At 53.7% G+C, this 24230-nt stretch overlaps 2 protein-coding genes across 3 annotated transcripts; one reads left to right on the top strand and one right to left on the bottom strand.

Moving 5' to 3' along the window:
* Positions 1-656: 656 nt before the first annotated feature.
* On the top strand, positions 657-16157 carry ankrd50l (ankyrin repeat domain 50-like). Of its 2 annotated transcripts, XM_064327708.1 has the most exons (4): positions 657-2394; positions 5330-5550; positions 7123-10644; positions 11977-16157. In XM_064327708.1, exons 1-3 carry the CDS (start codon positions 1982-1984, stop codon positions 10641-10643), a joined length of 4155 nt encoding a protein of 1384 aa, XP_064183778.1. In that variant the 5' UTR covers positions 657-1981; the 3' UTR covers position 10644; positions 11977-16157. The 2 variants fall into 2 exon arrangements, with proteins under 2 accessions (XP_064183778.1, XP_064183779.1); XM_064327709.1 differs by lacking the exon at positions 11977-16157 and having other exon boundaries at positions 2240-2394; positions 5335-5550; positions 7123-11787.
* Positions 16158-17701: 1544 nt separating this feature from the next.
* Positions 17702-22714, bottom strand: LOC135250901 (5E5 antigen). The gene is made up of 3 exons (XM_064327706.1): positions 22489-22714; positions 21336-21452; positions 17702-20730 (listed from the first exon to the last, which is right to left on the bottom strand). The coding sequence occupies exon 3, from the start codon at positions 20672-20674 to the stop codon at positions 18089-18091; it is 2586 nt and encodes an 861-aa protein (XP_064183776.1). The 5' UTR covers positions 20675-20730; positions 21336-21452; positions 22489-22714; the 3' UTR covers positions 17702-18088.
* Positions 22715-24230: the final 1516 nt, after the last annotated feature.

The following is a 24230-nucleotide window of genomic DNA, read 5'->3' as shown; positions in this document are numbered from 1 at the left end:
CTACAGTAGCCTATTTGCTAATGAACAGCAGCTAAACAAATATTTTTGTTTACTTCTTGTTGAAAACATTTTACGCACGTACCTCCTCATAATTTGTCCTCCTCGTCGTATTTCAGAAGCGAAAGAAAGAAGAATCGAATTCATCTCTGTGGAAGCAACATTTGATAATTTCAGACCATCTGAGGACAAGCGTGTATCAGATTTATTGATTTGAACTGTGGGTGTGTCAGTCCCGGGAAAAGACGCTGCAGCCATCCGAAATAGCGGGATCGTCTCCGGGCGGAATTGCGTGTAGATTAGGGGATTGATTTCCTGTCAGTTTTATGGAGCAGTCTGCTATTGTGTTAACATCACATTTCATTCTTCAACACAAAATGCCCCCGCCATTTTCCATGCCCTTGTGTCAGCAGTGCATTACAACAAATTAAAAAATAATTGCCTTCATTGTACCGTGCGCGCGCACACACACACACACACACACATATATATATATATATATATATATATATATATATATATATATATATATATATATATATATATAAAGCCTACTTACAATGGGACAACGATAGAGTAGACAGAATGTGTAGGCTAATAGAGGCAGGTGCAAGGGGGAGGGGGCAGCCACCAAATAATTTTGATCTAAATTGTTGTAAAATCAGTTTACTCATGGTCGTAACATGTCTCTACAGGGACAAGTTAAGTGGCTTGTTCAAACTTGTAAGCTTTTTTTTAGCCTACTCACATGGGAAGATGACTTTTTGTGCCTGTGAGCGGATTTATTTATTTATTTATTTATTTGTTTGTTTGTTTGTTTGTTTATTTCCCATTTTGCAATAATACGTGACAGAAATACACATGGTGAATTGAACTGTATGTTTAACATCAGAACATGGCGTACCATTTTACTACTCCGATATCTGGAGTATATGCTAGTACAGTAGATAGGTTCTGATTTCCTGTTTGCCATTGATTACCACACAATGCATTTTTGGTTAAAAAAAGGGGGGGGCGGGAGGAGTGTACTGGAAGTGAATATTGCCGTGTGCCTGTAGGCTTCTGTGGATGAACTTTGACCTCCTGCAACCTCGTCACCTCCCTTCTCTTACTCACGTTCCTCTGTTTCTCCCTCCCTCTCTCTCTTTCAGTTTGACTGTAAGCGCCTCCAGTACATGCCTTGACATGCTGAGCCAGAGGGGAGGAGAACAAGGAGGACAAGAAAGACCGGAGAAAGAGAGTGAGAGAAGGAGAGAAGCCGTCAAGGATCTCCTGAGAGAGGGGGCAAGTGTGCCTGGGTGTTTTTGCTAAGGAGGAGGAAACTCTGTCTGGAGCAGGAGCTGAACAGGAGCAACTTGCAAGAAAGGAATTTTGAAGAAGGGAAGGAGACAGAGGCAAGAGAGGGATTGAGAAAATATGTACTGAGCACTGCGTGAATGAGCGAAGAGGGAGAAACACAAAGCGATTTCTGTCCGTGCGCTACTATCTAAAGTGCTGGTGGCCCTCTCTGTCAAACGCGGAGAACAGAGGACTGATTATCGGGAGAGATCCCGTACAGAGGGGCACTGCTCGGATCAATTCTCTCTTGTTTTCTCCGCGTTTCTTTTTTTTGTTCTGTGGATTTAGGCACGTGGGTGTGGCCACTGGAGTTCCTCGTTGGTGGAAGAGGGCAGAGTCTGTGCTGGTCTGTACACACGTTGGAGCAGGGTGAGATCGTGCTTCGCTGCTCCTAGACCCACTCGCACCCTGGCCCCTGGAGAAGGGAAGGGGGAACGGATCGAATTCTCTCCCCCCTCCGAAGAGAGGGAAAGGGGTTTTCTGGGAAACAGAGGAGGGCAGAGGTTGCCTCAAAGTTGGATAAGGAAGACGGGGTCCCCTCTGCGTTCTCCGCAGCGAGAAGCTGAGAAGCCCGGCGGCGCGTCCAGGCGGCACGGTGCAGGATGGGCGGCGGACCGCGTCCCGGCCGGCTCCCCCGAGGGAGGCGATGAGCGGCAGCGGGGGCGGCAGGGGCGGCAGGGCGGCCCAGGGTCGGCCCTTCCACTGCCGGGGATGGGCTCTGGGCAAGCTGCAGCACTGGCTGGGCACCCGTTGCCCGGGGGCGCTGGTGACGGGCGGGCCGGGGGCGGGGAAAACGGCACTCTGCGCCGAGGCGGTTCGGCCCTCGTCCGACGCCGGGTTCGAGGCGGGACTGGCGCCCCGCTGCCTGGCGTCTCACTTCTGCCGACGGGAGGATGAGCGGAGCGTGGAGGTGTGGAGGTTCGTCCTGGGCCTGGTCGAGCAGCTGCGGGGAAGCCCTCTCCTCCCACCGGGGTACGCCCAGACCCTGGATACCCCCGCCGTCGCCCTGACCCTGGACCCCCTGCACTGCCAACGGGACCCCGATGACACTTTCAGAAGGTCTTTACCTCTTCACCTTTTTTCATCTTTTCAGATTTTTCATGTATTACATGGCAAGCTTAGACGGGCTGAATGGTCTGTTTTCACCACTGCCGTGAAGTTAACCTCATCCTGAAGTTCCCTTTGGCAAAAATAAAGCTATTCTATTTTATTTTATTCTCTATATTTATGTTCTTATTCAGCAGGGACCATGCTCAACTCAAGTGTTAGTTTGTTTAATGTATGTTCCTACATTTGTTTTTTAAAAATTGACAAACTTTTTCTGGGGATTTGGCTTTATGCAAAGTCTTTCGGATATTTGTGCTGGAAAAAAACTCAAAGTTTCTTTTTTGTAATTCAGATTGTTTGAGGTGCCGTGCATTCGCACTTTTTTTTCCAGAAGAAAATAGGGCAGACGGTTCCGGGACTTGTTCGGCTTTGTGAAAACAAGTGTGTTTGGATATTGCGCAGTGTTTTAACCAATGGCGCGAGCTCCGTTGCGTTACTCTGCATTAGCGTGTGTTACGTGTTCACAGCTGACGCCCTTATCTTTGGCAGCTCGCGTAGTTTACATTTCTCCTCCTCGCCGGGTTTGTACAGCTGGGTGTTTTACTGACGCGGTTGGGGTTAAGTGTCTTGTTCAAGGGCACGGCAACGCCGCCCTGCCTAGGATTTGAACCCGCAAGCCCAGTTGCCTAGCCACTAAGCCACTTTGCTGCCCTATGGCGCTGTTGGTCGTTAAAGGCTAATAATTACCCTGTCCAAATGTGCCAAAATGTATGATTTATTCCCCAATTGGGACTTGTCGAGGCCTGTGAATTACCCCCAATTTGTGTGTGTGTGTGTGTGTGTGTGTGCTTGCAAGTGTACATAAGCATGAGAGGGAGCCTGCCATTGTGTGCGTAGGTCCATGTGTTTTAATGTGCGTGTGAGTGTGTGTGAGAGAGAGAACCAGAGAGTGTCTGTGACATAGAGCGTGTGTATACATGTGGGTGAGCGAGAGAAAATGTGTGTGTGTGAGAGAGAGAGAGAGAGATTATGTGTGTGTGAGAGAGAGAGAGAATCAGAGAGTGTCTGTGACATAGTCGTGTGTACGCATGTGGGTGAGAGAGAGAATATGTGTGTGTGTGTGAGAGAGAGAGTGAGAGAGAATATGTGTGTGTGAGAGAGAGAGAGAGAGAGACAGAGAGTATCTGTGACATAGAGCGTGCATATACATGTGCATGAGAGATAGAATATGTGGGCTTGTTTTACTATCTTTGTGAGAACCAAATGTCCCCACAAGGATAGAAAGATGAGGAAAACTACGCAAGGTGGGGACCTTTTGCGGGTCCCCACAAGTTCAAGAGGCTGTTTTAGGGTTAGGGTTAAAATTAGGTTAAGGTTAGGGTTAAGGTTAGGCATGTAGTGGTTGGGGTTAGGGTTAGGGTTAGGGGTTACGGAATGAATGTAAGTCAATGGGAAGTCCTCACAAGTATAACAATACAAACATGTGTGTGTGTGTGTGTTTGTGTGTGAGAGAGAGAGAGCCAGAGAGTGTCTGTGACATAGAGCGTGTGTATGCATGTGGGTTAGAGATAGAATATGTGTGTGTGTGTGAGAGAGAGAGAGAATCAGAGAGTGTCTGTGACATAGAGCGTGTGTATGCACGTGGGTTAGAGATAGAATATGTGTGTGTGTGTGAGAGAGAGAGTGAGAATCAGAGAGTGTCTGTGACATAGAGCGTGTGTACACATGTGGGTGAGGGAGAGAACCAGAGAGTGTCTGTGACATAGAGCGTGTGTATACATGTGGGTGAGAGAGAGAATATGGCTGCTGGTGGCATTCAGAACATTATGGGCCTGTAAATCACAGGAAAGAGTGATTGTTTCTGCTTCCTCGCCTGCCTGTATATTTCCCTCATTGAAACAGCCCTTTCATGGCTCAGTCATACTAGGCATCTTGTCAGAATTGCTGCTTGGGTTCTATTTATAATGCTTCTCTCGGAAGTACAGTCGGGGAACAAATCAAGAAATAAAGGCAGCTGTTCTTCCACTGCATAGATATGGCTGCCATAAGCTGGGATTTGATTCCCTTCTCTGACAGTTTATTGGTTGTTATGTTTGCCCCGCGAGCGACCTCTTAGCAATCCGTTCTCCTTTCTGCTGTTTTCCAATGTGAGGCGGGAGTCTGTTTTGCATACTGGTGTCTGACTGACCTATAGCAGAATTCACTGACAGGAAGACACATCCGTTGGGCTGTAAGTGTGTGAACTCAGCGATGAGGTCCTGCTCCTCAGTGAGAGGAACAGAGCCTCATATGGGCAAAAGTGAGATGTAGATGTACACTGGCTGCCGTTTACCTCGAAGCAGCTTCTTGAGTTCCTCTTCTCTTTTCGAGCTAAGTTTTTAATGCATGTTGTTTTTTACGCTCTGTTTGGAAAGCTTGGTGCAAAATTGGGTCGGCCCCAAGCATGAGCGCAAGGCCAGGCGCTTGTGCCAGCATCATTCACCCCAGTGCCTCTGAGGCCACAAGCACAACTAGGGGTCTGGGTCTCTGGGCAACACAGACATGTGGGTGGCCAGGGTGGAGCGGGAAACACCAGGGGTCCTTTGGACCTCACTTCTGGGAGAGGACGCCGGGCCAAGAACAGGGTCCTCCCCAACAGGCCATGCGTTATTAGACCAGTGGAATTATGGGTTACGTGCCCCTTCGTCTGGTAGCTAGTGGAACAACCACCTCTCTCATTCCCCCACCCGCTTCTCTATGCTGCTATGGAAACACTCACTGTTGTGTGTGTGTCTTCTTCTTTTGTTATCTGCCTGTTCATTCCAACTGCCTCCATAGCCCCCCAAGGCTAATGCTTGGGCCTTTGGTTGTGAAGCCTTAGCAACAACCGAAGACTTGTAATTCTCCCGGTGAAGCTTCTGACCTCTCCTTCCTCTCTTCCCCCCTCCCCTGTCCACTCCCCACGCAGAGCAGTGCTGTTGCCCCTTCAGGAAACCCCCCCTCCGGCCCACAGGCTCTGCCTGCTGGTGGACTCTCTGGACTCCGGGTTCCAGGGTGGGGGGGTTGGAGAGGGGAGGAGCGGCTCCATCGCGGAGCTCCTGTCCAGGCACCACCACCTCTTCCCCAGCTGGCTGCTGCTCATCTGCTCCGTACGGCGCCAGAACCGGGCCGCCTACCGCATGTTCTCAGGTACCACCCGACCCACGCTCACGTGTGCCTTAGGACCCAAATAGATGAATGTATAAATGTATCATTCTATGTAGCACACACATGTAGTGGCCTTTTCAACTTTTTAACTTCGTCTTCAGAATGGGTTCCCAACTCCGGTCTTGGAGAGCCAGAGGGTCTGCTGTGTTATCTCAACTCACCTGGGTTCTTGGGTGCAAATTGGTTGTTGAGGTTTAGGCAAAAAGCAGTACACTCTGCATCTCTCCACTTTGTTTGATGTAGAGTGTCACTGTCCCACTCTGTTCTAGTGCTTGTAGGACCCTTGTCCCCACATTTGGTGTATGGGGCAAGGGTGCTATGATTTATTGGAGGTAAGTGAATAAAAATATCAGCCAAATTAATTGATGTAATGGAATTAAAGGACCAGGCACCCCAATTCCCATGATCCCTCTGGTTTCTCATGTAATGCCCCATCCCGGCCTGTGATCTGGCCCCCACAGGGGGGGCCCCTCACTCCCTCACCGGCTCGCCTTGACTTCTTGCGTTGGGTTGCCAATGCTGTACCTTGGTCTTGCCACTAGAGGCACCAGCGGGTGAGAATGGTAATGGAAGATGCATTTATATGCCTTTATCAAAGCGCTTACATTGATGCTCTCATTCGCCAGCGTAGGGTAGGGTTAGATGTCTTGCTCAAGACACTCGACACTCCAGGCGGGTTTGAACGCAACCCTCGACTGCAGCAAACGGTCTACTCCAGCTAGTCGCCCACCCAGAAGGGCCTGCAAGTCACCTATGGCCAGCGTGAGCAGGGCCAGCAGGGCTTCAAGTTGCGCAATCCCTGCAGACGGTCCATTCCAGATGAGACGGAATCAGTTACGCAGCTTTAGCGGGAATGCAGATTTCTCTTGCCCACACGCCATTGTTCTGTTAGCTTCTCCTTATCTCCTGAATGCTTTTTATGCTGTTTTTACTGCCCACGTCGGGCAAAATTAGCCTGTTTGTTTTAAAATGAACTTCCCACACAGTCATTACTGTGGAATTGGTGATCTGGGGGTTTAGTTGCTTCTGAAGTGGTTTCGTGACGGGGTGCGATAGCTCCACATTTAAACACGAGCACAGTATTTAGTGTTTCAGGCAATGACAGCATGAGACAGAAGCAAATCTATGAGGAGCAGAGCCAACGGAAGGGAGAATTCATTCCGTTTACACGTTAAGGTAGAAAGTAATTCTGTGAATGGGATTAAATCATTGTTGCCGCCGTGTGCTTATCTGTTCTGTGTCATTGGAGGTGGAAGCCTTGTAGACTTCTGCCACTTCAGTTTCATTTTCTCTCATTCCTCTCCGTTACTGTGGTCAAGGCACTGAGTGAAAGCACTGTGCTGTCAGGCTGTCCTCTTCTGTCCATTTCGGTTCATTGTGTAGCTTACGACAACCCATATGGTGCGGAAAAACTGATGTAGCTTTTTCTCTCCTTCTCTCCTCTCCGCTATCCTCTGCCCTCCTTTCTGGTTCTCTCCTCTTTCATCTCCTTTCCTCGCCTCCCTCCCCTCCTCCGTGGTTCCCACGCTCCCCCTCTCCTCCGCTCCGCTCCAGGGTTCCGTAAGCTGGTGCTGGACGACCTGCGGAAGGCGCCGGTGGTGCACGACGTGCAGCAGTACATCCTGCGGCGCCTGGACCAGGAGGGGGCGCTGCGGAGGCACCTGACCCCGGAGACGGCCGAGATGCTGAACCTGCTGCACATCAAGAGCGGCGGCTGCTTCCTGTTCCTGGAGCGCGTGCTGGACGGCGTGTCGCGGGGCCTCCTGGCCGTCCGCGAGATCCGCCACATCCCCGGCACGCTCAACGGCCTCTACCTGTGGCTGTGCCAGCGCCTCTTTCCCAAGGGCCTCTTCTCCGAGGCGCGGCCCTTGCTCGACGTCCTCCTGGCCGCCCCGCGCCCCCTCAGCCCCGAGCTGCTGTACCGCGCCGTCTGGACCCGCGACCCCGCCCTCGGCCCCGCCCAGTTCCGCCGCAGGCTGGACGCCCTTTCGCCGCTCCTGACGGAGGGGGAGGAGCAGGGGGAGGGGGAGGAGGGGGGCACTCTCTCCCTTTTCCACGCCAGCTTCGCCGAGTGGCTGCTGGACGTGAAGTACTGCACGCAGCGGTACCTGTGCAGCCTGGAGGACGGCCACGCCCTGCTGGCCATGTCCCTGACGCTCCGCGCCTCTCAGCTGGCCACGCCCGACATCTGCCAGCTGGCCAATCACCTCCTCCGCTCCGGCATGCATGCATCTGACCCCGCCCTGCTAGCGCTGTGGATGGTGTGGACCGGAGTTCCCGCCGTCGGCGCCGACGCCCCCTCGCCCACCCAGTCCCAGGCCCCGCCCCCCGTCCTGGTCCCGCCCGACGTCTTCCAGCTGCTGCTGACGAGCGGGGTGCACCCCCCGTCCTACGGGTCCGGTTTCGGGGTGCACTGCCTGGAGGGCGCTGGGGGCGCGGTCCCGGGGAAGTCGCCGGAGGGGGCGGAGTTCGTGCGGCTGCTCCTGGACGGCGGGGCGAGCGTGAACCGGGCCGACCCGGCGGACGGGCGCACCCTGCTGGCGGGCGCGGCCCAGGCCGGCGCGGCCGACGCGGTGGAGCTCCTGCTGTCGCGGGGGGCGGACCCCGCGCTGGCCGACCACCAGGGCCAGACCCCGCTGACGCTGGCCGCCCGGGAGGGCCACCTGGGGGCGCTGCGCGCTCTGCTGGGCCGGCGCGGCGGCGACGGGGGGGCGGGGACGGCGACGGCGGCGGCCACGCTGGAGCACGCCGACTGCGAGGGCTGGACGCCGCTGCGGCTGGCGGCCTGGGGCGGGCACGCCGAGGCGGCGCGCCTCCTGCTGGACGCCGGCGCCGACGTGGACGGCAGCGACGCGGACGGGCGCACGGCGCTGCGGGCGGCGGCCTGGGCGGGGCACCTGGAGATCGTCCTGGCCCTGCTGGAGCACGGCGCCCGGCCGGACCGGGCCGACCGCGAGGGCCGCACCCCGCTCATCGCCGCCGCCTACATGGGCCACCGGGAGGCGCTGGAGGCGCTGCTGGCGCACGGGGCGCGGGTGGACGCGGCGGACGCCGACGGGCGGACCGCCCTGTGCGTCGCCGCCATGTGCGTGCCGTCGGCGGCCGGGGGGCGGGGCCACGCCGAGGTGGTGAGCGCGCTCCTGGACCGGGGGGCGGACCCCAGCCACCGCGACAAGGACGGGATGACGCCGCTGCTGCTGGCGGCGTACGAGGGCCAGGCGGCCGTGATGGAGCTGCTGCTGGAGGCCGGCGCCGACGTGGACGAGAGCGCCGGGCTCCGCGGCACGGCCTCGGCCGCCGTCACGCCGCTGCTGGCCGCCGCCTCCATGGGCCACGAGGCGGCGGTGAGCGCCGCCCTCTTCTGGGGCGCCACGGCCGACGCCATCGACGGCGAGGGCCGGACGGCGCTCAGCCTGGCGGCGGGGCGGGGCAGCGCCGGGGCGGTGCGCCTCCTGCTGGACCGCGGCCTGGACGAGAACCACAAGGACCACCTGGGCTGGACGCCGCTGCACGCCGCCGCCTGCGAGGGCCACCGCGCCGTCTGCGCTGCGCTCACCGAGGGCGGGAGCCTGGCCCGCGTGGCCGAGCCCGACAACGAGGGCCGCACGCCGCTCGTCCTGGCCGCCCAGGAGGGCCGCCTGGCCGCCGCCCGGCTCCTGCTGGACCGCCGCTCGCCCGTGGACCACCGCGGCTACGACGGGCGCTCGGCGCTGGCGGCGGCGGCGCTGGAGGGCCACGCCGAGGTGGCGGAGCTGCTGGTGCGGCGCGGCGCCGACACGGACGTGCGAGACGCCGAGGGCCGCCCGCTGCTCTACCTGCTGGTGCTGGAGGGCCGGCTGGACGCGGCGGCGCTGCTGGTGCGGGAGGGCGGGGCGCCGCTGGAGTCGCGCGACGCAGAGGGGCGCACCGCGCTGCACGCCGCCGCCTGGCTGGGCGGCACCGCGGCGCTGGGGCTGCTGCTGAGGGCCGGGGCCGACCCGGACGCGCGGGACGCCGAGGGCCGCACCCCCCTGCACACGGCCGCCTGGAGGGGCCACGCCGCCGCCGCCCGGCTGCTCCTGGACGCCGGGGGCGCCGCCGTGGACCTGGCCTGCCGGCGGGAGGGGGCCACGGCGCTCTGCATCGCCGCGCAGGAGGGCCACGCCGACCTGGTGGCGGCGCTGCTGGAGCGGGGGGCCGACCCCCGGCACGCCGACCGCCACGGGCGCACCCCCGTCAAAGTGGCGGGGAAGAGGGGCCACGCCCGCATCGTCAGGCTCCTGGAGAGTCACGGGGCGGAGACCTACGCCGGCGTCCTGCCCCTGCCCTCCCCCGCCTCCCCGCCCTCTCGGAGCTCCACCCTTCAGACCCAGTCCTCCGCCAGCTCGGGGAGCTCCGCCCCCCTCAAGGCCCCGCCCTCCACCTCCTCGCTCTCCTGCTCGCCGTCCTCCACCGCCGAGCGCTTGCGCTCCGCCCAGTCCTCCACCTGCCACTCCCTGGCCACCGTGCGGACGGTCCCGGCCGACAGCCTGAGCTTCACCCAGCTCATCCAGCAGCACTCCCTCCCCCGCAGCCGGCCCTCCACCCTGCCCCCGCCCGGCTCCGCCCCCAACAGCCTGCCCCACCCCCGGGCCGGCTCCCCTCCCGCCGACTGCGGCGCCGACGCGCCCCGCAAGGGCTTCGGCTCCCCAGGGGACGGGGACTGGCCCGAAATACAGCCCAGGGCCCCGGAGGTGAAGAGCGCCGGGCTGGACAGGGAGGAGCGGAGGCAGGGGAGGTGGAACTCCATCATGGCCTCCCTGGGGGTGAGCCCCGGACAGGACTGCCCCTCCAGGCCCCTGAAAAGCAGGGACGGCCCTCTCTTCGGGTACCCCATCCAGCTGGACGGCCAGGGGCCCCAGAGGGAGGCTCGGGACGTGCCTCGTAAGAGCTCCCTGTCCCCGCCCTTCGGCTTCCCCTCCCCCAGTGCCTTATCCCCCGAGTGCGTGGGCCCCCTCACCAGCGCGGACCCCCAGCTCAACCTGAAGCAGGCCATCAAGCTGCAGTTCGAGGGCCCCACCAGCGCCGCCATATACAAGCGAGAAACGCCGCTCTGAGGTGAGAGAAGCAATGCTGTGACATCAAACGCTGCCGTGCGCTTCATAAAGCAGTATTATTCTCTTTCTGTGTTTGTTTGCCCTTGGTGGGGAAGAGGTCTCTATGGGAACCCACACAAATCAGAACTGCGTGAAATAATGTCAGCAGGGCAAAATGGCCACGGAAGACAATGTTCCAACTGAGTCTGATTTAAAATGCAAATGAACAATGGCATTGCTAAGCGACAGCGCTGCAACCTTGTAGAGGGATAAATTGCTCTCTGTTGTTGGGAAGGCAGAGTTGTGGAGCCTGGTTTACGGGGCAATCATTGTAAAAACGGCAAAGCTCGTTTGTACAGGAGACGTTTTTATTGTTGGTGAAATGTAGGTAAATCACCTTCATTAGCACCACGGAGAAATAGAACCCTTCATTTGAATTTTCTTTTCCAGGGAATCAGTTGCTTAAATGATCGTTTTAAATATTCAGCTTAATTTAAAAATGAATGTGTGAAACTTTTTTTGTTTCATATTTGTTTACAGCTATATCCGTTTATATATAAATGAGATAATATTTATATTCTTTTAAATTTAAATTTGTTTACCTTAATATTCATTACATTACATTACAGGCATTTAGCAGACGCTCTTATCCAGAGCGACTTACACAACTTTTACATAGCATAATTAAAATAATATTCGTACAGTACATGCAAAACAACCCCAGAACACCAAAGGTTAACCATCATATTTCACTGTAGATAAGACCATTTCAACTTTCCTGGGACATCAGGCCCATTGCTGGTGTATGGGGACAAAAATAGAAAATTTGGTGTCATTGGACCATAATGTCCATTTACATTGCCCATACATTTCCATTGGAACTGGGTTCTTTGGGTCAGTTAAGTTGCTAAGTTCAATTGGAATCATGAGCTCCAGCAAGTGCCGAGACATTTTGGCCTGGCATCCAGCCATCAGGGAGCTCAAACTTGGCCTCAAATTGACCTTTCAGCAAAGCAGCGAGCCAAGCATTTCTCAAAAGCAACCAAAGAAATCTTAACTGACCGCAAAACTTCTGGTTTGCAACGACCACCTTCAGTCTCCAGACTTGAACCCGCTTGAAAACTCACTTGAAGGATCTGAGAGACCTTTAAAGATTCTGTTACAATGGAGGGGGACGGGGGAGGGGTGTTGGGGGAGGGGGGGGGGGGGGCATGTGACACGTGTTAGCTGGAAACCCTCAAAGAGAGGCGCCTTCTGAACTTTGCCTACACCCAACAAATTACAGAGAGGGGCGTGGCCCCAGCTGCCCCGGGGGAATGTGTGGCATGCTAATGACGGCCCTGCTCGTTTGTAGGAGGGCGCGAAAGGCGTGGATCCCCGAGGCGCAGCTGCAGCGTGGGCACCCGCTCCGAGGTCAGCCCGCATCGCGGAGGGGAGGGGGCCCGGGGGGGGGCTCCGCTCCGCTCCGAGCCTGCCGCCGACCGGGGGAACCCGGGGAACGCATGAAGAGCGCTCTGTTTACATTCCAGCGGTTTTCCTTTGTCCACTGGGGAGGAAAGAGCAGCTGTGGACACCCCCTGCCTCACCCCCCACCCCCCCACCCCCCATGGCCAGCAACCCCACCGACCCCACCACTCTCTGGGCGACAGGACTTAAGTTCAGTTTCAGCTGGGTGTTTATATCGTGCTGCAGCAGTGAATGAACGGGGCGGGGGGTTGTTCCACTGAGGGGTTCGATGGAGGGGGGGCTGTCCCTGTCAGGCATTGCTCCCAGAACAGTACGAGTCAGGGGGAGGGGGGTGGGGTGCGTGCCGACGATGCTGTTGATGACACGTCTCCAGAGTTTAATTGTTACTGGGGTCGTTTTTTTTTTTTTTTTTTTTTGCTTCTTCCTTCCCCTCTAAACCTCTGGTTCTGGACCAAACATTTCTGAGCACAGGTTAGCACTAGGCCCTTAGTTTTAGACTAACCACCATAGGCGGGACATTGTAATGTTGGGGGCATTACACACTTTTTTTTCCACTGTTACCGATCACGTGGTGCTGGGGGGGTTGATTGTCTGCCGTGCTCATTTAAAATGTAAAAATGTAAAACTGTACAAAAATACAGAAAGATCATCTGGGTCAAATTCTGTTTGAACAAGGCCCTAGAAAGGTTAGTATGTCACGAGGCCCTAGAAAGGTCGGTATGTTCCCAGAACAGGTTCAGCTTTGTTTCTTTCAGGGTCAGGGAAAGTGAGAGGCGCTGACAGGTTCAACGGTAATAACGTTCAGAGGTATTTATGGCCTCGACCTGTGCCCGGAGAGGTCCCGACGCCTGCGTTTCGCTCGGAAGACGTTTGCCCGTTATTTCACCTGGCCGCCGATCTCCGTCTTTCACGGCACTAAAACCTGTGCAGCAGCCCAGGCCGGGGTTAAGTGGGGGCGGCCCATAACCCGCAGCTTCACCTGACCTCAGGGTTCACAGCAGGGCTCATAAATACCTTCGGTCAGGTCATGAGAGAGAGAGAGAGAGAGAGAGAGAGAGACGGGCGAGCGGGGGGTTATCGGCAGTACCAAAGAGAGAGCTGCCAGTCCCCTCCTCGTCTCATAAACTGATGTTCCATACTTAGATATTGACATATTCAAATGAATTCTGGGACTTGCGAGATGCAACGCAGTGACTCAGTGTAGGAAATTCAAATTCTTCTGTCTGTGAGTGTGAGCGAGAGAGTGAGAGATGGATGCTAGGAGCCTCTGAGCTGAAATCACTGACTCAGAGAGAGAGAGGGGGGGTTTAGAGGTATGGGTCAGATGTGAGTCAGCGACAGACGAATGAAAGATCTGTCCTACCGTCTCTCGGTCGGCGCACAGATGGCCACGACGGAGTTTGAGAGGACAGGGGGGCAGCGGTGTTAAAACACCGAGGAGAACAGACAAGCCCCCGAAGAAGCAGAAACGCACGCTCTGCGGTACCCCACACGACAACTCACAGGGCTGTCGTGGGGGGTCATGCCCAAAGTACGCGTCTGTTACATTACCCCAGAACGTGTGCCTGTTACATTACACCCCCCCCCCCCCCAAACAAACAAAAAAATGTAATAAATAAAACAAACACGCACCGGGCTGGTGTCTCTGCCTCTGTGCTTAAGGTAGAAACAGAGGGAGAGTGTGGAGCCTCTGGTGGAGCTAAGCTTAAGTGGGGAAAGGTCCGGAAGCTTCGAGCGGACTCTGAGCGGCAGGCTGGTCAGGGACAGGAATGCGCTGTGACCCCTGCCTGTCCCCACTGAGCGAGAGCGGACATGTTTATCTCAGGTGGAGCCACGGTGGAGGACCACAGCTGCTGTGTCATAGAATAAATATGATGGTCATTCGGATTTCCAATGGGTGGCTTGTGATCACCACCAACGTCTGTATAATGGTGGAGAATTTTGTTATCCCCACCCATCAATTTGTATGTTGTGTCTTGGTGCTGTACCAAAGTTTGCAAAATGTATACAGAGAAGCGATCTGATTGTTATTGCATGTGGATCAGCTGTCAAAGCGGGTTCACTGAATAGAATGAGCCATCCTGGCGATAATATGGTCAGTGAATCTACATAGTTTGTGTAAAAAGGATTGAAAAGACAGCAATTGCAGCTGCGATGATGGTGAGTCATGAGGGTTTGATGAGGAATGTACGCCATTAGGCAGTCAAACATGTCCCCGCCTGCCATGGCCTGAGCCCGAGTTTGGGCGCATTGGTTTCCCATGCACTTACCCTGACCCCGCCCCTCATTAAAATGCACACCTGACATGTGATCAGATATGGATTTCAGATATTTAAGTGTCAAAACATGTCAAAACAACTGCATGTCTAGTACAGTGTATATGACAGGTGCATTGTGTCTTTTGGCGGCAGTGAAAGTTGATGGAATATGTATTCTGTAGAGAGAGTCTTTTTTTGTTGTTGTGATCTACCAAAAGGAGGTCCATGCCCACAGTTTTGGAACTGCTGTCGAAGAGCCTTGTGTTGCAGTCATTCAGCAGTCATTCATTCATCTGGATAGCCCGTCCCCAGTCACTGAGCCCACTTTAATAGCCAATCCCCACACTATGAAGATCTGTGGATCTGAAGTACAGGGAGAGGACCAAACATACCCCTGATTTGTAAGGGTTTGCTGATGTGGTGCTAGATCAATAGAAACTAAATAACGTACAAACGTGGACCTGTGAAAATTTTCAAAATGTATTTTTTAACGATGCACAGATATTTTTGTATCCTGAAAACAAATCCATTCCACCTGCAGGTCTTGATCATGCCTTCCAATCTAGGGTGTCTGTAACAAGACTAAAACTCCCAAGAAAATCAGGAGTAATTTGGGCTTGAATGCCATTTTAAATAAAGCTTTAAGTAAACTATTACGTTTTTTTTTTTTTTTTTTCCTGGAGAACTTGTCACTAATGTTGGTGTGGTCTGCTGATGTGCAGTTATGTGTTATGATAAACACGAGCGGTCCGCTGCTGTTGTTCCTGTTTTCCTTCTTAACAGAAGCTACCTGGCTGGTATCTTGTGGGACAGGTGGAACAGGTTTTTGGCATGTCTTTCCCATACCCCATCCAACCCTCCCCTGCAAGTTTTCAAAAAGTAGTTCATTTGGAGAGCCACATATAAAGATTTATGCTATTTTTTCCATGAAATTCTGAAAAAAAACAGTTGCTGTGTACAGTACTTGCTGATTATTTGTACTTTTAAAACAAATCTACAGCTTCTTTTGGACCGTCTGGGTTGTGAATTACTGTAAATGTCCTTTTCATGTGGGAACAGCAAACAACCGTCATGGTCTAATGCTACAGGCCCACATCAGTGCCATCCTCAAAAAAGGGAAAAAGTCCACCGGTTTGCATTTTACACCTTTTCCACTGATACTTATTTAAAGCACCAAAAAAAAAAAGCCAAATAAAATCTACATCTTTAGTGTGATTCAGGCTCCTATATTAAACCTGAGGCAGCACTGATGTAACGTTCAGGTGCTTAAAGAAATTGGACCGAACACAGGCGTCCTTTTGTTTAAGTCGGAAACCAAAGGCCTTTCCTCTTTACTTGTGGGGGTTGGTGGAGGTTGGACGAGGAAAAACAACCTAAGGAAAGTGTAAAGCCATCTGTTCATCGTGCAGTCACGCATTCTGGCTGTTGTGTGGGAAGCGCTGGGACCCGTCCAGCAAATCTGCGAGGATCGACAACTGAAACTGACAGCTCAGCGAAGATTCTAGAACTATTCCGGGAGACTCTGGAACCTGGTGACACAGGGTTGACAGCATTCTAATCGCCATCTGATCATGAGAGACTCACACTGCCAAAAGCAACTAAAGCCATGCTAGATACCTGGCGTGTTATTTCAAGGCCTCTCGAGTTGAATTCCGTTCCTTCAGATACGTGTTACAAGTTACTGTGAAGATCGTTGAGAAGAGGAAGCTGATGCGAAACCGACACCGTTCTTCTTGGCTTGCGTTGGCGTCGTGCTAACAGCCATGTCAATGACTTGATGCAAATTTAAATAAACTTTTTTTCTTTCTGAGGTAAATGTGTGTGTGTGTTTAAGTACACGTAGTGCCCATCAAACATAGCCCTCAGGTTATAGTGCACATGTAAGTAACCACTATAAGTAATTTACAGGAACGCTAAGAATTGTACACAAACAGCATGATTGTTTTCCTAAGAGAAATAGCAGGGTGCCCTGTTTTCGTGCTTATCCTGACACCTCCTGGTGCTGTTGTGAATGACCCTTCATATGTGGGTCATTGAGAAACTCCTTATGAAAGTTTTATCTGTAAACAGTAGGAGGCACAGAACGTGAGGGTGGGCACCTTACCAGATAACGAGTGCATTACAATCACTTGTCCAGCTTATCCAGAGCAACGAACAGAAGTGGAGAACATCAATGTTTGTCTCAGGAATACAAAAGTGTGACATCGCCAACAAAGCACAGAAGGCCCATTTATAATCAATGGGCCTCATTCACAAAATCTGTACAATGACATTAGATCATAAACTGTCTAAGAACGTTTCCAAAAACATTTCAGCATTCACAATTTTTTTCTTATCTGTATTTGTTTCATTATGCTAATCACATGATGAGGGTGTTTCATCATCTGACACCTCAAAGTGCACACAGCCCACTTCATGGATACGCATATAGACCACATGCAGTACCCAGCAGGTAATTAACTAGCATCTAGTATAAGCTTTATGCAGAGATACGATCATAGCAACATCAAAGTGGAATTTTATAAATACTACCTAGTCATGGTTTCCTGCATAAACCACTATTTAAGATACAATTTGATTGTAAGACCATTTTATGAATTAGGCCCCAGGGTTAAGCAGGAGGTGATGAAGGGCCAGATCAGACCTGGGTCAAATACTTATTTGTTTTGGATTCAAATACTTTTCTACGCTTTATTGATCTTGCCTGGTGTATTGGAACCAATTACATACTCTCAAAAAGTGCAAACCCCGCCATCTGGTTATTTTGGCAGGCTCAATTACACCAGGCAAGATTAATAAAGCGCAGAAAAGTATTTGAATCCAAAACAAATGTGTATTTGACCCAGGTCTGGGCCAGATTCTCCAGATGCTGCACATGAAGAGTCTGCACTCCCAGCAAACTGCAGAGCGGGAGTTTGCTGTAGCAGTACCACTCCAAGAACAGGGTGCACCTATTGTACGCTGCTTTGAATAAAAGCGTCTGCCAAATAAATGTAATGTAAATAAATGTAATGGGTGACACTGTGGTGCCATCCACGGTGAAAGGTCGAGGGGGGAAGACTTAGCTGGGAAGTACAGCATCTCAATTTTAGCCAAGTGGAACATTAGGGAATGATTTGCTTCCCAGCATTAGATGTCTTGTAGGCAAGCCAAAATGTGTGCCAAGTCCATTGTAAAGGGATGGGGAGAGGGGGAGAAACAGTCATGCTATCAACTTAGCAATGATAAAACAGGCTATGGGAGGAGAGAGAAGAGGAGAGGATGAAGGGAGAAGGTGAGGGGACCAAGAAACAAACCCACGCAAATCAGCATATATTGTGTCTGAGAAAATGACAACTGGCACACCAAGGCAATTGAATTTTTGTCTTTATGGGGACAAAATAATCTATTCCATTACAATAATACACACGCACACAAAAACATTAACACAACAAAAGCGTGTTCACTTACTGATGGAACCAGTAAAATAAATTAACTAAATGTTCTGGAAAACAATCTCTTAGACCTTTCAACTAACACAGGGCACACAACCCTCTGGGCAAGGGAGGAGAGGGCAGCATGTATGCTGCGTCTAAGCACTTTAGGTGTTTAAATTGGCTATATTGTCCCCACGTCTTGTTTCCAAGGTTTAGATTGCTCATTACAAGGGAAATCTGTACCCCCGCTCTGAGATTGTATCCGTATTGTGAGTCTTTCTGTACAGTTTTTCTGTACTGTCCGGGTGCGTGTGAGTAGAGGTTCTTATTTGTACTGGAAGATCTTGATGCAGTGGTGCATGCTGTCCGACACCACAAGGTGGCCCTCCGGCAGCAGGGCGAGGCCCCTGGGGCTGCTCAGGCCCTGGGTGACGAGGGGCCGGCCCACCCCCCGGGCGGGGTACACCAGCACGCGGTGCTCCTCGGCCCAGTCCGCCACCAGCACGTCGCCGTCGTGGTCGATGCAGACGCCCCAGGGGCAGGACAGGAGGGGCCCCAGGCCGGAGCACACGCCCAGGACGCGTACGGTGGTCCAGCCGGGCTCCAGCACCCTGACGCAGGGCCCCCGGCCCGACTCGCCGCCCCGCTCCGACACCGCCACCAGGCCCGAGGCCGGGCAGGCCGCCACCAGGTAGGGCCGGTGGAAGCCGGGCACCACGGTGCTCTCCAGCCGGGCGCCCGTCTTGGGGTCCAGCTTCAGGACGGCGAGCGTGCCGCGGCGCAGGTCGGCCACCAGGAAGCGGTCCAGGCCGTCGACGGCCACGCCGCGGGGCGCGTCCAGCTCGTCGCGCGCGCCGAGGGTGCGCAGGGCCCGGCCGTGGCGGTTGAAGACCAGCAGCGCCCTCTCGGCGGCGCAGCTCAGCGCGATCAGGCCCTTGCCGTTCACCGCCACGTCGAAGTAGTTCCGGCAGCGGCGGCCCGAGCCCTCGGGCCCCGGCGAGCTCACCTGCTGCAGGACGTTCCCGCGGGCGTCCGTCACCTGCAGCCGGGCGTTCCCGCTGTCCACCACAAACAGCTGGCCCTGCGGGGTGGCGTGGACGCCGCTGGGCAGCGTCAGGTCCGCCCGGCCCGAGCCCTGCTTCCCGAAGCGCCGGAGCAGCCGGCCCGCCCTGCCGGGGCTCCCCTCCTCCTCCTCTTCCTCCATCAGCGCGGAGGCCGCCCTGCCCCCGCCTCCCTCCCTGGCCGGCCGCGGTTTGGCGGCGCCGGCGTTGGGCACCTCTATGACGGACAGGGAGAGGGACCTGCACACCTGCCCGCCCCCGTCGCCCCGCGCGCCCTGGCCCCGCCCAGAAATGGAGGGGGAGGAGCCGAGGCGGCCGTGGTTGACCCACCAGGACCCCTGGCGGTCCCGCCCGCCCCCGTCGATGAGGGGCGGGGTCCGGCAGGACAGGTCGGCGGTGGAGCGGGTGAGCCGCGTTTCGCGGACCAGGGACCCCCCGGAGTCTCGGGGCGAGCTGACGATGAAGGTGTAGCAGGAGTCCAGGCTGTCGGCCGGGGAGGGGGCGCGGCCCAGGTCCAGGGGGGCGTCGTCCGAGGACGACAGGCTGAGGCGGGTGCGGGGGATGGGGCGGGCTCTCGGGGACAGGCTGCTCATTGGCTCCCGCGGGCTAGTCTTGGGGGAGGCAAGGGCCTCATGATTGTAGCGGGACACGCCTCTGACCCCACCCTGGTTGGAGCGTTGACTGTCCTGCTCTGTCCTGCCCCCTCCTGGTGGGGCGGAGATCCTGCGACTCTGCCGCAGGCTCAGGTTTCGGTGGTTTCTCTGGCCCCTGAGTGGCCCCTCCCCTGACTCCTCCCCTTCCCTTGGCTCCTCCCCCTCAGAATCGCCATTGCTGAGGTAGGCAGGGATGGCCTGGAACAGTTCCTCTCCCTTCGTGTCAGATCCCAGGGACTCTAGCTCCTCCTCCTCTTGGGACGACTCCCGGTCCGATCCATCGCGCTTCGGCGGGGGCCAACGACGCCACCTAGGGGAGAGCAGCTTCAGCCTCTCCCCCTGTCCCTCACCCCCACTCTCCTCCTCCAGTCCAGAGGAGAGGCGGAGCTTCCTCACTACTCGGCCACTCCCACTCCCACCGCCCCCCTCCTCCACAGCCTGGCCGTGCGTGGGCCCCGCCCCATCGGGCGTGTTTCGCCCTTCCTGGCCCCGCCCCTCCAGAGAGTGCAAGCTGCAGTGGCGCCCCTGCGGGCCGCAGCACGTGGCCACGGGGAAGGTGAGGTTGTGCTCCTGCACGCGGATCTCCCCGAAGGCAATGGGCTTGGGCTGGGGGCTGGGCCGGAAGTTAACCCGCTTCAGGGAGAGGGTGATCTCCCAGGGCTGCGTGAGCTCCGCTATGGCCCGCTGCAGCTGGTCCCGCTCGGCCTCGCCCCCGGCCCCGGCCCCAGCCCCGCCCCCGGCCCCGCCCCCCCACCCCTGGATCTGCTCCCTCAGCTGGCCCACCTCCCGCAAGCGCTGGTCCACCAGGGACTGGCCCACGCGGACGGCCGCCGCGTTCTCCCGCTGCAGCTGCTCCAGGCGGCACTGGGTGTCGCGGTGGTCCTGCTCCACCCTCTCCAGCAGGCGGCGCTCTTCCCGCCGGGCGCCCAGCAGCGCGCGCTCCACCCCGCGGGCCACGCCCTCCGCCTCGCCCGCCTGGCGCTCCCGCAGCAGGCGCAGCTCGCGCTCCGCCCGCGCCAGCTCGCACAGGCCCTGCGTGGCCCAGCAGGGCAGGGGGCCGAGGGGCGGGGGCGGGGCCGGGGGGCTCGAGGCGTGGCCGTGGCTGTGCTCCTCCTGGGGCTCGCCGTCAGACTGACCCGAGGTGGCGCTGCGCGGGGGCAGGGGACACGAGCTCATACGGGACCCCACGAACATCATGATGTACGCACTCAGACAGGGTCTGTGCTTCGTAAGGCGTGATTTCACTTGACTTCCTGTGAACAGAGAACGGACAAGCTTAATGCGTTTGAAGGGGAAGTGGTTGAAATGGCACACCTGAATCTTAATCATGATATTATTTTGCAGACAAGCGGACTGGACTGCGAGCTGTGTGCAGATGTGTGAATCATTGTAGTAACATCACCGTACAGTGTAAATATGACATTGCTGCAGGGTGTGGTGAAATAGGTCCTGTTGAATACTGTCAACAGTCGTAAAGTTCTCTCCTCTCACTTTCCCAGACTAAGTGTACACTGCATCCTACACACTAACTTCACCGAACGTACACTGTGTCCTGTACACTGGATGCACTGTAGTTGCGCTGTATCCTCCCTCCAGCTGAGATAATGCCCACAGAAAACTCATATGGCAATGCCATCCATAGAATGTCTATGTCCTACAAAACACGGCTAATGACTATAATTTTCAAAAGTGTGTTCATTTTTTTTGTCCATCCAGATTAATGATGAATTTTAAATCTTGACTGAATATGAAAGCAATTCTCTGAAACATCAATAGTAATTGAAGCTTAGATACTTGTATGTAAGGTGACACTTCAAGAACTCTGCTTAAAGTGTATGTAGTTTATCATTATTCTCACCTCAACAGTAGTCTGTGAATGACTGAGTCATGAATCACTTTGCAGCGGTTAAAAGGGACTTTGGAGAACGTTGGCGGATCTCCTGATGGACATGGTGTGCTCACTGAACGAGTCCTCCTGAAAAGTGGCAAATAACAGTTTGTGCATAAAGCCTGTATGGTCGCAAATAGGTTCCTACTTCCTCCTGACTGCTTGTTTGAGCAATGCTGCCAAGAGGTGCAATGCTGTCCTGTTTGCCTTCCATAAACGCAAGCCAAACCCAAGTTCAATCCTGACTAATCTCACAAAGATAAAATCACGAGAGATGTTGTCAGATCACTGTAAAGAGAGACTCGAACAGGAAATGGAAACATTACTGTGACACACAGCGTTTGTTTCAGACAGGAACACCCCGAGTGTCGAGACGTGTGTACTTTGAAGCTTTCTGTACAAAGCATAGCGAAGCCTGTTGCTTCATTAAAGCAGCAGATATGCAACGTATTTCAAGAACTTTTTAAGAGAGACTCACTGTCTTAAGTACCCCCATGTGTGCGTACATTTAATTAAAAGATCAAAGTGCGTAAAAGGCATCAGTTTTACGGTGTGACATTGGCAAACTCCAGTAGACTCTGAAGAGAGCATTAAGCCCACGGTAGGCGGATTGGAATATCTGTTTGTTTGCAGTAGGCAAATACGCTGGCTATGTGTCACTATCACACTCATGTGATCCTGGCACACGCACACCTGTCCTCTCGCGTTACACCTCCTACATTTTGAATGAGGGGCTACTGTTACAAAGGCACCCTGCGGTATCATCTGACACCAAGAGGAGGAATTTGTTGGTGGGAGAGATCAATCAAAACAGTGAGCGGACATTTAAGACTTTTAAATAGCTGAATTTGCTTATCAATTTTGAGAAAAAAAAGTTCACCACCACAATACGTGTACTTCTTTACAATTTTAAGAAAAGTAATTCACTGCAAAGTTAAAGAAGTCACCCAAACAGAGCCTTGTGGAATTTCTCTTCAGAGCAAAGGAATTTAAGAAATATTCCACTGAGAGAAACTAACAAACAGAAAAACTTTTCCAACTCCAAATGAACCGTTATGCAGTCTATAATGACACATTTTTTTTAAACGTAAACTTTGTTAGTCTGAGAAAAATGAAGTCTTACCTGTGTTCAGGTATCTCACACCTGTTCCCTCATGCTCTTCTCTGGATTGTGTGTTCTCTTTCTCTCTCACTCTGTGCTTGTTGGCAGTTCTATTGTTGCTAGGCGACAGCCAAGCCATCTCCAGTTTCCTAGACTCAGTGTCCATACAGACCTGAGCAAGAGAGGGAGAGAGAGAGAGAAAGAAAGAGAGAGCGCAAGACAGATAGACTGTCCCCACTTCTTTTATTTTGATGTCAAATCCATCAATGAAGTTGGGTTGGACAAAACATCTCAGTGGGGTCTGATGAATACCAATGAGGAGAGAAAGAAAAAGGAAAAAGTCCTTAGGGGGTTGAGACTGCCTGTGATGATGCAGAAATGTTGTGAGGTTTTCAATCCAGTTATTGGTCGCTTGCGCAAAATGCATTATTCATGATTAATAACCAACACTGTCTTATGTTGCTTGGTGTGTTACAAAGGGCTGCAGGGAGAAATCATAACAGTACATGAACGATATAATGGAAAACTACATGCAGTAAAAGAGGATAAGAAGAGGTGTCGAAAGGAATAGGGATACGCTGAAAATCAAATATACATCATCTAAAAATGGAAGAGAAAGAGGGGCTCTGGTGACAACATGGATTATGATCTAATATCCTTAACCTGAAGTGTTGCAGTTAATGTCTGCCAGCCATGTAGACTCAAAGTGCATCAGTCTTGGGGCATGGATTTCATTGTTATACAAAATATAGGCTAACCTGCACATGCTGTATTCAATGGAAAAAGCACAATACTGTTGTGCAGCTTTGTTGGATGTGTATCCTTTTGTTGGAGCTGAAAGTATGTCTATACAAAAGGAAAAAAATTACAAGTCAGGCCATGGGTCTTACTATGTAAACTGACCTGGTTCAAAGTGGGAAATCTAATGTGAAACCCAAAACCAGTGCAGGAAGAGTGAAACTCAACAGGACAGGAAGTAGGCTATAGTGTCCCTGTCCTCTAATCGTGCAAGTATTGGTTTGCATCCCGCACACCGTGTGTCCTCTTCCATCACTAACAGTGGAAGGGCTAATGAGACGTACTGGGAGGATGGGACCAAGAGTGCAGGGCCTTACCTGTTCCATCAGGGGCAGGCAGGGAGGGCTGGATCCATTTCTGGTCCATTTTGTGCCAACTTCTAATCTTAATGAGATAATTAGCCCCATGGGACCTGATATTTTAGCTAAATATACGGAAAAGCTTATGCATGACTCCTAAAAATGGATCTTGTATACCTGTATGAACCATTTTACTGTGATCTAATCTAGGAGTACCAGCATTGATGCACATAGCTAATCAGTTAAATGAGGTAGGTTAACTGATGGAAACGGCAAACTGCACCTGACGACCACTTAGATCTTTGTTTCAAGGCCTTCTTTGGTGCAGGTTTTCCCTTTACTTCATTTCTGGATATGCATTCTGCGGCTTGTCCACCTGGTATCTCTGTGGCCACTTAAAAAAATTGGATCAATGTGTAAAATTGCAACTGTCCACTGTGAGACCAGTTAGTCAAAAGATTAAGAAAGTTTCCTGCCAACAGGGCACAATTACATGTAGTATTGCTCAAGGATGGGATGATTTCAGTTGACTTATAAGAAATAGGACAGCACCACTGACTTACACGGAATCAGGTGGCTGAAAGACCTATACTGGAGCTAGCCGTGCTGGTGCTGATAGCTTCAAAACACAGCTCAGTCTTGGCCCTTTGGTCGCATAGCGAGACC

This window comes from Anguilla rostrata, chromosome 3 (assembly GCF_018555375.3).
Source record: "Anguilla rostrata isolate EN2019 chromosome 3, ASM1855537v3, whole genome shotgun sequence".
NCBI classification, from domain to species: domain Eukaryota; kingdom Metazoa; phylum Chordata; class Actinopteri; order Anguilliformes; family Anguillidae; genus Anguilla; species Anguilla rostrata.
This window is presented reverse-complemented; position numbering and strand designations above follow the sequence as displayed.

Bases quoted from the DNA above. Each gene is read 5' to 3' on its own strand.
- ankrd50l (XM_064327708.1), top strand. From the start codon at position 1,982: ATGAGCGGCAGCGGGGGCGGCAGGGGCGGCAGGGCGGCCCAGGGTCGG. The intron at 2,395-5,329 runs GTCTTTACCTCT...CTCCCCACGCAG, and splicing joins CCCGATGACACTTTCAGAAG to AGCAGTGCTGTTGCCCCTTC. The intron at 5,551-7,122 runs GTACCACCCGAC...GCTCCGCTCCAG, and splicing joins CGCCTACCGCATGTTCTCAG to GGTTCCGTAAGCTGGTGCTG.
- LOC135250901 (XM_064327706.1), bottom strand. From the start codon at position 20,674: ATGATGTTCGTGGGGTCCCGTATGAGCTCGTGTCCCCTGCCCCCGCGC.